The sequence below is a fragment of the Lacerta agilis genome, chromosome 3, assembly GCF_009819535.1.
Source record: "Lacerta agilis isolate rLacAgi1 chromosome 3, rLacAgi1.pri, whole genome shotgun sequence".
NCBI classification, from domain to species: domain Eukaryota; kingdom Metazoa; phylum Chordata; class Lepidosauria; order Squamata; family Lacertidae; genus Lacerta; species Lacerta agilis.
The window spans coordinates 7,417,198-7,428,286 of NC_046314.1; the positions used below are offsets into that span (position 1 = coordinate 7,417,198).

The 11,089-nt window shown below is 44.4% G+C and overlaps 1 protein-coding gene across 3 annotated transcripts in view; it reads left to right on the forward strand.

Moving 5' to 3' along the window:
* Positions 1 to 9,921, forward strand: part of SPRED2 (sprouty related EVH1 domain containing 2) — an 82,391-nt gene extending 72,470 nt beyond the window's left edge. The window contains exons 5-6 of one of the 3 annotated variants that reach the window (XM_033142715.1): positions 6,444 to 6,593; positions 9,198 to 9,921. In XM_033142715.1, the coding sequence (XP_032998606.1) occupies positions 6,444 to 6,593; positions 9,198 to 9,851 (804 nt within the window). In that variant the 3' untranslated portion in view covers positions 9,852 to 9,921. The remainder of the gene's footprint in view (positions 1 to 6,443; positions 6,594 to 9,197) is intronic. The other 2 variants (XM_033142716.1, XM_033142717.1) reach the window with 2 other exon arrangements.
* The last annotated feature ends 1,168 nt before the right edge of the window (positions 9,922 to 11,089 follow it).

The following is an 11,089-nucleotide window of genomic DNA, read 5'->3' on the forward strand; positions in this document are numbered from 1 at the left end:
CTTCCTCAACCTCAGCCCTCCAGATGTTTTTGGCCTACAACTCCCATGATCCCTAGCTAGCAGGACCCGTGGTCAGGGATGGTGGGAATTGTAGTCTCAAAACATCTGGAGGGCCGAGGTTGAGGAAGCCTGGGTTAGGCTAATGATAGGAATGGAAAGCAAATGTTCACTTTCATCTGACTCTGTATCCCATGGTGGGGGACCCTTGACTCTCCCAATGCTGCTGGACTCCAGCTGCCATTGGCCCTGCTGAGTGGAGCTGGTGGGAGTTGGAAAGCGGCAGCAGCAGGACCTGTAGGGCCACAAGTTCCTCCCTCCTGCTCTATGCAGATCAGTTCTGGATGCAAAAAGAGAGAGAGAGCTTCTGTCATCTCCAAGATGACTGACTTTTGGTCTGTGTTCCAGGGGTGCCTTAGAACCTTATCAGGGTTTCCTTAAAAAGAGAAAATTTCAGGGCCATCGTTGCTGAATGCAGTGATTAGAAAGTTGTGGGGGCCGATCTTTCCTTTGACGTCCCTCAAGACGTCCCTTTTGGTGGGGTTTGGAAATAGTGAGTAAGGTAAAGGTAAAGGACCCCTGGATAGTTAAGTCCAGTCAAAGGCGACTATGGGGTGCGGCGCACATCCCGCTTTTCAGGCCGAGGGAGCCGGCGTTTGTCCACAGACAGCTTTCTGTGGTCATCTGGCCAGTAAGACTAAACAGCTTCTGCCGCAACGGAACACAATGACGAGTGCTAGAGTGCACAGAAACGCTGTTTACCTTCCCGCTGCAGCCGCACCTATTTACTCATTTATCTGGTACGCTTTCGAACTGCTAGGTTGGCAGGAGCTTGGACAGAACAACGGGAGCTCACCCACCTCCCAACTTGTGCAGTTCATGAGCCGGACTGCTGCTGGTGGAGTTCTTGTCCTTCCTTTCTCTTTCTGTGCCCTTCACCCTTGTCTTCTTGTAGAAGATCCATTCCCTGTGGGTGCAACAAGTGCTCAGGAGCCAGGGACCACGGTCGTGTAACCAGGACTCCCTTGCGCCAGTCTCCGCTGCAGCAGAGGCTGTGTCAGGGAGTCTCAAGGTGTTCTCTCTCTCTCTCTCTCTCTCTCTCTGCTTGTCGTGGGGCAGAAATCTCATTGCTGCACAAGACCCACCTGTACCAAAGTTCATAAATGTGTTGGATGCATCCAATGTGTTGCCTTAACTGATGTTTATTTAGTTCTGATTTTGCACTGCCTTGATAGCTTTGTTGTTGTTCAGTTGTTCGGTCGTGTCCGACTCTTTGTGACCCTATGGACCAGAGCACGCCAGGCACCCCTATCCTCCACTGCCTCCCGCAGTTTGGCCAAACTCATGCCAGTCGCTTCGAGAACACTGTCCAACCATCTCATCCTCTGTCGTCCCCTTCTCCTTGTGCCCTCCATCTTTCCCAGCATCAGGGTCTTTTCCAGGGAGTCTTCTCTTCTCATGAGGTGGCCAAAGTACTGGAGCCTCAACTTCAGGATCTGTCCTTCCAGTGAGCACTCAGGGCTGATTTCTTTAAGGATGGATAAGTTTGATCTTTTTGCAGTCCGTGGGAATCTCAAGAGTCTCCTCCAGCACCATAATTCAAAAGCAAGGGCAGTTTAAAAATCTTTTAAAAATAAAATATATAGGGAGGAATTCAACGTCTCGCTAAGCTGATTGTTCCATCAAGTCAAGTGTTTCAACTTGCCAAATCCCACCCTCCCTCCCCTATGCATTATTGCGGAGGTTTTAAAATCCAGCCACAACACCGAGCCAATTTTGATGTCTTACAGGAAGAGAAGGGGAGAAAGCCCCATTGCTCAAGCAGAAGCCTTTGCATAGGCCTTCAACTGACAGGATTCATTTGTTGAATCCCGCCCGTAGTAATTTAACCCCATTATGTACCTCAAGCCTTTTCTTATATATTGTCCTGGTCTATATAGCGATTGTAACTTTTTAAGTGTAAATATGCAATAAACAATTTTTAGCTGCAGCTTCCGTTGCACCCATAACAACGAACCTGGGGCTAGCATTGTGATACTGGAACCTTGGAAAGGATTTTGACACTTCCAATAGATCTATATGGTTGCAGATGTTCATCGCAATATGTCACCCATAAAAGTTTGATCCAGGATATTCCTGACAACTAGATCCTGGATTCTTACTAGAGGTGAAAATAAAAATAGAATTCTGCACAGTGTGTTGTGCTTTTTTTCGCCATTCTTACCCATCTGACTCACACAGGATTTTGACTGGGGTGGTGAGTGCAGTTGGGAGAAGAGGTCTTAATTCAACAGCATGCTTTTGGAAAACAAAAATGTCCATCTTGTTGGATTCCCAGAGCGACAAACAAGAGTCCTGAGAAATACTTGTGCGTTCCTGCATTCTGCCCCGAAGGTGACGCGCTGGGCAGGCCATGCTTGGCATGTAAACATGGTTGGAGAAAGTCGGCCCTGGCAGCCTGACAACAAGATGATTGACAGCTTCCTGTTAACAAAGTGAAAAGGATTAGAGAATTGCCTTGCAGCCTATAATGCAAGACATTGGCAAGGCTCCTATGAATATTCAGAGGAAGGGAGAATTGCAGCTGGCCTCTGAGGTTGTTTCTGGCTTCCCGATCTCTTTGGCAACCAGGCTGGGAGAGGAGGAAAGGCATTTCCAAGGGCTGACTTGGACCCAGGTATCTTCATGGAGGCAGAAGGGCAGGGGAACTGCTATAAGACCTCAGGGCAGATAAATTCCCAGTTTCTGTTCTACAACTTCCACAAGACCTATTCAGATTTGATACTGAGCTCTGATCCATTCTAATTTTTAGGAAATATGCATGGAGTTTCAAAAGTGTGCAGAGTTTCCTTAATGTGTTTTTTTTTAACTGAAGTTCTGTTCCATCTAATTGCAACAAAAAGCCAATTAGTCAGCCAGAGCCATGCAGTGGGGGAAATGCAACAGTTGTAAAATAGAGGAAGGAGGGAAGAAGAAAAACCAGCCTCTCCTGAAGAGTGGGTTGTATCTAACAGTAGACCCATTGAAATTAATTTTGTTGTTGTTGTTTAGTCGTGTCCGACTCTTGGTGACCCCATGGACCAGAGCACGCCAGGCCCTCCTGTCTTCCACTGCCTCCCGCAGTTTGGTCAGACTCATGTTGGTAGCTTCGAGAACACTGTCCATCCATCTCGTCCTCTGTCGTCCCCTTCTATTGAAATTAATGGTCCTTAGTTAATAGTCACTCCCATTAATTTAGATGATTCTTCTCTGAGCATGTCCATTCTTCATATCCTAGGTGCTTCCCAGGCATAGGCTGCTTAAAGTGGCAGGCTTAACTGTTTCATTGGCATATACAGAGTTATTCTCTTTCCACTGTTAGCTTGCTTGGCTGTTAGCAGGGCCAGAATTATTATTATTATTAATATTATTATTATTATTTTATTTTATTTATACCCCGCCCTTCCCTGCCAAACCGGGCTCAGCGTGGCTAACACCGATAAAATCACAACAAAAACATAAAACTATTCATTAAAATACAGATTAAAATACAATTTAAAATTTAATCTAGACTGCAGCCTCATTTTTAAGTAGCCCACCAACCACACCAAAAGAATGAAACATCAGGGTTATAGTGAAACCAACCGAAAGGCTAGGTGGAACAGCTCCGTCTTGCAGGCCCTGCGGAAAGATGCCAAATCCCGCAGGGCCCTGGTCTATTGTGATAGACTGTTCCACCAAGTCGGGGCCAATACTGAGAAGGCCCTGGCCCTAGTTGAAGCCAACCTAGTATCCTTGTGGCTCGGGACCTCCCAAAAGTTATTATTTGAGGACCTTAAGGTCCTACCTGGGACGTACCAGGAGAGGCGGTCCCTTAGGTACGAGGGTCCTAAGCCGCATAGGGCTTTAAAGGTCAAAACCAGCACCTTAAACCTGACCCTGTACTCCACCGGGAGCCAGTGCAGCTGGTAGAGCACTGGATGAATGTGGTCCCGCGGCAAAGACCCGGTGAGGAGCCTCGCCGCGGCATTCTGCACCCGCTGGAGTTTCTGGGTCAGCTTCAGGGGCAGCCCCGCGTAGAGCGAGTTACAATAATCAAGTCTGGAGGTGACCGTCGCATGGATCACTGTGGCCAGATCAGGGCGAGAGAGGTAGGGGGCCAACTGCCTGATACGGCAGAAGAGGTTGCTCTGGATGATGCAGAATAGGATGAAACAAGGCAGCAGGCCTCTCCTCTAGACAAGTAATTCCTAACTGGTTGGGATCATGGAGTCATCATTTTGACTTCTTAAATATAGTTCTGGACATTTAATTGCCAGAACTATAAAAGACCAGAACTTTAAACAGCAGCAGCAGCAACAACAACAACACATAGTTTTATGAACTGTTGGAGCAAATTGCATATTAGTTACAAAATTTAAAATAGGGGGGTTAACGGTTTTGAAGCAAGATAGGGAACAGCCATGCGGAAAAAGGAAAGAAAATACTTTCCAGGGACAGATGTCCACCCCTTCGGTTTTATATGCAAGAATGAATAAGATGACAGGTGAGATGTTATATTTGCCTAAAATAGAAGTATTTGAGTGCAATTTTTGCGATGAAATATTTCATGCAGATCTACGTGCTTTACATTCATACTTTGCTATTTACAGCTTTTAAAAAATTCCTCCCGACTTCAGCTGCGCATTCATGAGCTTGTGCTTAAGAGTTGAAAGGAAGGTTATTGCAGGCAGAGACTTCTCAGAGCAGACAGAAACGATATTTTAAGAAGTCAGATGGGGTCACTTATTTGCAGTTATCATCATCTACTCTTAACTTTAACTGGAATCTGCCACTGAAATAGAACCCAACAGCTGATGCAACTAAAATTTCCAAAATATTCTTCCAAGATACGTCTTCGCTTTATGTAAAGTGTCGTAACATTTATTGACCTCCAGTTTCTCCCTTTTGAGAAGAAAGGAAGGGAGATAACAGCCAGCGAATTTATCTATAAAATATTTTTTAGACTATTCCATAGATATTGGGTTCCTTGTAACCAGTCAAAGGGGGAATGGGGGGGATGCAACAGGTGTTCCATTTCTCTGCTCTGGTGTAGGCAAAGATGCTAATCTACCTGGAGGGAACCTATGTTCCTATGTTATCTCCCGCTTGGACTACTGCAATGCGCTCTACGTGGGGCTACCTTTGAAGGTGACCCGGAAACTGCAATTAATCCAGAATGCGGCAGCTAGACTGGTGCCTGGGAGTGGCCGCCAGGACCACATAACACCGGTCCTGAGAGATCTACATTGGCTCCCAGTACGTTTCCGAGCACAATTCAAAGTGTTGGTGCTGACCTTTAAAGCCCTAAACGGCCTCGGCCCAGTATACCCGAAGGAGCGTCTCCAGCCCCATCATTCAGCCCGGACACTGAGATCCAGCACCGAGGGCCTTCTGGCAGTTCCCTCACTGCGAGAAGCAAAGCTACAGGGAACCAGGCAGAGGGCCTTCTCGGTAGTGGCGCCCGCCCTGTGGAACACCCTCCCATCAGAGGTCAAGGGAATAAACAACTACCTGACATTCAGAAAATACCTGAAGGCAGCCCTGTTTAGGGAAGTTTTTAAAATGTGATATTTTAAATGTATTTTAATGTTTGGTGGAAGCCGCCCAGAGTGGCTGGGGAGACCCATCCAGATGGGCAGGGTACAAATAAAAATTATTATTATTATTATTATTATTATTATTATTATTATTATTAGGAGATTTTTTTTAAAAAACTACTTGCACATAAGCTGCAGCAGACAATAAACTGATGTTGATCAGGCAGCTCAGTTTTGTCAGTGTGCCATCTTCATGTCTTGTCACATAGCTATATGAGGATGTACAAAATAAGTACAGTACAGAGAATCAAATCAGGGTGTGTATTTTTAACGTTACTCCACTTTTAAGAGGCACGCAAGTGTTGGGCAGACCCCAGCTTACATGTATTTTAGATTAAAACATGGTTAAAAATATGCACTTCTCCCACCCTTTTTGTGCTGTGCTGTGTGTGTGTTAGATTTGGCAGTTTTGGGGGTGGGGAGAGGAACCATGTTGGTCTCTGCTGCGTCGCATGCATCTGATGGACTCCAGCCCACAAAAGCTTATGTCGCAATAACTTCCTAAGTCTTTAAAGTGCCGCAAGACACGTTGTTTTCATTGTAAAGCAAAGTGGCGTCGAAACGGAGGAGGCAAAAGCCAAGGAACCGCCCAGCTTCATTTCTGTGAGCAGGTTAAATATATATTGTAGACCAACATTTCTCAAACCATGTTGCTGTTCATGAAAAACATGCGTGTTTCTAAAGAGGTTTATAGGGCGGCAGTGTGGTTCTTTTTTGGGGGTGTGGGGTAGGCCCCAGTGCCTAAGGAGAAATCTGGATTGTAGCTCAGGTGTGTGGAAATGGAGCTGTGTTACTTACCTTCACTGTTCCCATTTATGTTACTAACAGAATGCTACAGACAGCTCCTCTAATTCTTCTCAGAAGAGGGAGCAGCCTTTGCGAACTCTGGCATCTCCTCCATCCTGTGAGCAGCACAGAATTTGCACCCGGGGACATTTGCACGACCAGTTCAACCCTGACCAGTATCATCTAGAACAAGTGAGCCTGTTTTCAATCTTTACCTTTCGTGGTCTTGCCACTCCACTCATGGGCACACCAGAGTCCACATGCTTCAAATAATCCTCTGTGGATGCATTTCTAGTGGGAGCTGGAGCTGGGTAGGGGGTTCTGTTGAGAAGAAGGCTTGCTTGCCATAGTCTTCCAAGGACTTTGTGGCTGACCTTCAGGAAGCAGTGCAAGCCTTCGCTTGTCAGGTTGGTAGAATCATAGAGTTGGAAGAGACCACAAGGGCCAAAACGCCCAACCCCCTGCCAAGGAGGAAACATCATCAAAGCATTCCTGACAGATGGCTGTCAAGTCTCCGCTTAAAGACCTCCAAAGAAGGAGACTCAAATTCCACTGTCGAACAGCTCTTACTGTCAGGAAGTTCTTCCTAATGTTTAGGTGGAATCTTCTGGTATATGCTAGTTGCCTAGAAAGACTGAGATGAATCCCTGTGATTTTGAATGAGCCTGGCTACACGAGACTTACGGCTGACACAGATCTGTTAGATCTGGAAGGCTATGATAACAGATTTGGATGGCACATGTATCTATAGTATGAGAAGGTAAAAATACATAAAGGATTCCTGAACCACATTATAAGAAAGTCAATTTATGAGGTGTGGAATAGATATAAAAGTCTATCGGAACGTAAAACTCTGTGGTGGCTCTTGCCATTGGGAGCGATTGCGGTTACAAAATTAAATATGGAAGGAAAATGGGCCACCTACGGAGATGTAGTGATGGAGGAAGGAAACCAGTTGAAATTAAAAAACGTCCGAGGACATAAAAGAATCATTGAGGGATTGGTTGCATTATCGTCAGATAAATGAAGTGTTTAAAGAGGATAAAAAGAAAAAATGGTTTTGAAACAACAAGATCTAGATTTGAGATAGATTTATTGAATGATAAGACAAAAATATTGTCGAAAATGTATCAATTATTATTGGAATGGCATACTAAAGATGAGGAGGTAAAATCGGTAATGATACATTGGGCTATAAAGATATTGGACACAATATACAGTTAGAAGATGGAGAGAGGTTATGGAATGAAGGTATTAAGTTTACAGCATGCAGTATGCTTAAAAGAAAATGTTATGAAAATGATGTATAGGTGGTATTTAACCCCAGTTAAACTGGGCAAAATGTATAGGAAAAAATGAATGTTGGAAATGTAAGGGAAAGGAAGTTACTTTTTACCATATGTGATGGACATGTAAAGGAGGTAAAAGTTTCTGGAAAACAATATACAGGTGAAACTCGAAAAATTAGAATATCATGGAAAAGTCAATTTATGTAAGCAATTGTTTTCATTAGCCACTTGTTTTCATTAGCTACTGGAGTTTAATATATGAGATAGACTCATGACATGCAAAGCAAGATATGTCAAGCCTTTATTTGTTATAATTGTGATGATTATGGCGTACAGCTGGTGAAAACCCCAAAGCTGAGATTGTTAATTTGGGGTTCTCATCAGCTGTATGCCATAATCATCACAATTATAACAAATAAAGGCTTGACATCTCTCGCTTTGCATGTCATGAGTCTATCTCATATATTAGTTTCACCTTTTAAGTTGAATTTCTGAAAGAAATGAACCTTTCCACAATATTCTAATGTTTCGAGTTTCACCTGTATAATGAGTTAAAGACAATGTTTAAAAACACCTTTTAAAAAAAACCCAGAATCTTTTATTGAGTATAGTTGGTAGAAAGATACAGAGACAAGATAAAAAAAAAAAATTGTTTTTATATGCAACAACTGCGGCAAGAATTTTGTTAGCCCAAAGATGGAGACAGCAGGAGTTGCCAGCATTCCAAAAGGACTGGAACAAATTTATATTGTATTTGAAAGACAACTGTAAGCCATTAACATCATCATCAGCTCATCATCTGAAGCTCTGTAAGGTGAAATTGCTACCTATTCCGGCTGAGTAATATAATATTTTCGAAACAAAATCGAAAATTCTTTCTAGTAGCACCTTAGAGACCAACTAAGTTTGTTCTTGGTATGAGCTTTCGTGTGCATGCACACTTCTTCAGATACACATGCACACGAAAGCTCACACCAAGAACAAACTTAGTTGGTCTCTAAGGTGCTACTGGAAGGGGAAAAAAATATTTTTTATTTTGTTTTAACAGCAGGCAAGAATTTCCTTTCTCCAGCTACTGCTGTCATTGCTGGTAGCCTAGGTCATAATGTTGTTCCTCACTGATTACAGTTGGGATATTGTGCGGGTTATATCTGCGAAATGCTTTTGATCTGGTATTCTCCACTTCCAGCTATATGTACCACAATAACTTGGATAATGGGATTTTTAGAATTAGAATTACTGTTTCTGGCATTTGAAATGAATGAAAGCGCTCCTCATCCACTTCAAATACCTTTGGGTGATTGGAGCAGTGAGAAATTTAAAACGAAGTCTGTCTTGCTTGTATCGTGTTGTTATGTATATAAACGTGTGTATGTGTCTACAGAGAGAGAGAGAGAGAGAGATTAGATGATAGAATAACAGAAAATATATTTAATATCTAAACTTTCTGAATATGTCATGTGTTGCCAGCTTTTGAGATGTTCTTTCTGAAACGCTTCTCCAACAGTCAATCCCGCGATCCTATCGGCACGTCAGCTTCCCGGATGACGACGAGGAGATTGTGCGGATTAACCCACGGGAAAAGATCTGGGTGACGGGTTACGAGGACTACCGGCACACCCCCATGCGGGAGAAGTACATTGATCCGGACGATGGGGACTCGTATGTGCGATTTGCCAAAACCGAGGCCTCCAAACACGATTACAATTACCCTTACGTGGGCAACTCCGACTTCGACCTGTGCGGAGACATCAAGGGCGCTGTGGTGAAGACTCAGCCCGCCAGGTGCAAATCGCGGCGGCGGAAGGAGGATGGGGAGAGGTCCAGGTGCGTCTACTGCAGGGACATGTTCAACCACGAGGAGAACAGGCGGGGCCAGTGCCAGGATGCCCCGGACAGAATAAGGAGTTGCATCCGCCAAGTCAGCTGTATGTGGTGTGCGGACAGCATGCTCTATCACTGTATGTCTGACCCAGAAGGAGACTACACAGACCCTTGCTCTTGCGATACCAGTGATGAAAAGTTTTGCCTCCGGTGGTTGGCCCTCATCGCCTTGTCTTTCCTCGCCCCCTGTATGTGCTGTTACCTGCCCCTTCGGGCCTGCTATCACTGTGGGGTCATGTGCAGGTGCTGCGGCGGGAAGCACAAAGCATCTGGATGACGAACACTCGAAGCTTGTGAAGTACTTTGCGTTTCCCCTTTTAGCTAAGGAGCGTCTTGGTCCGGAGCATTCTCAATTTTTACGTACGTCGTCAACAGAGCCCAAGGAAACTGACAGAGTTCAGAAACCGGTGGGCTCGTCCCTCCTCCTTTCCCCCCTTTCTTTCTTTCTCTCCCCTTCCCAACTCGGCTGCTATGCATTGATCGCTCACTGGGTTCTAACAGACTGATTGTGCAGCATAAAAGAGTTTTGTATTATTGATCTGTAATCAAGCAAGAATGTCTTGTACATGTTTATACCCCCCCTCCTTCCCTTCCCCTCAGTTGAATGGTTGAGTGTGGTGGACTTTCAGAACTTCTTACGGCTGTATCTGTATTTAGCAACCTATCGACACACGTGGAAATAAGGTATAATGAAATCCCACTTTAAATTGTGTTCAACTTGCAGCCAGTAAGTGAGTGTTTGTGTGAGAGAGAGTGTGTGAGTGTGTGTGTGTGTGTGTATAGAAATTGTGCTAATAACAAATGTGTACCATGACACAGTATCGCTGACAATCTTTATTGTGAGAATTTTGAGTCCCATCGGTTCTTTTGAAAAGTCGCTTTGAATGATTTCTCCGATCACCAAGTATTCAAGCAAAATGTGGGAAATGAGCCTTAGTATCACCTGTATAACATTTGTGAATCTGAGAACTTGTGTTTCAGACCAATTTTACACGTGAAAGGGAAACCCCTTAAGTTTCTTCTCTCTTCCCCCCTCCCCCCACACCACCACCTTAGTCTTTCTCCTCCAAATAACATTGGAAATTATAGCTTTAGTGTTGATAATCTTCACAGTGGAAATACTCCCCTTATCCTACAGTGTTTCTATTTGAAACAAAGGGGGAATTTCACAAGTCACTAAATTACCAGGTACGCTCATGTGCTTGTGGTGTACCTGGAAACATATAAGAGGGAACATAGTTGTCGTTTATTTTATTTTTAACCATGTCTACAGTCTTGTGTACTAAGGATGGGTGACAGTTCTCTAGAATCCAGGAGCATTTGTGGAATGGATCAGGGGGCCCTGTGTTTTTCCAGCATTTCGAAACCAACCTGGGAACACAGGGGAGCCTCCCCAGCCAGGAGGTGCTGGTCTGTATGAGGTGGTTTCATTTGTGCTTTACCTGTCGCTCTCTGCCTTGGTGGCCTTTTGGAGCAGGCGAGGGTGTTTTGAAATTTCTCCTGGGATCATTTTTT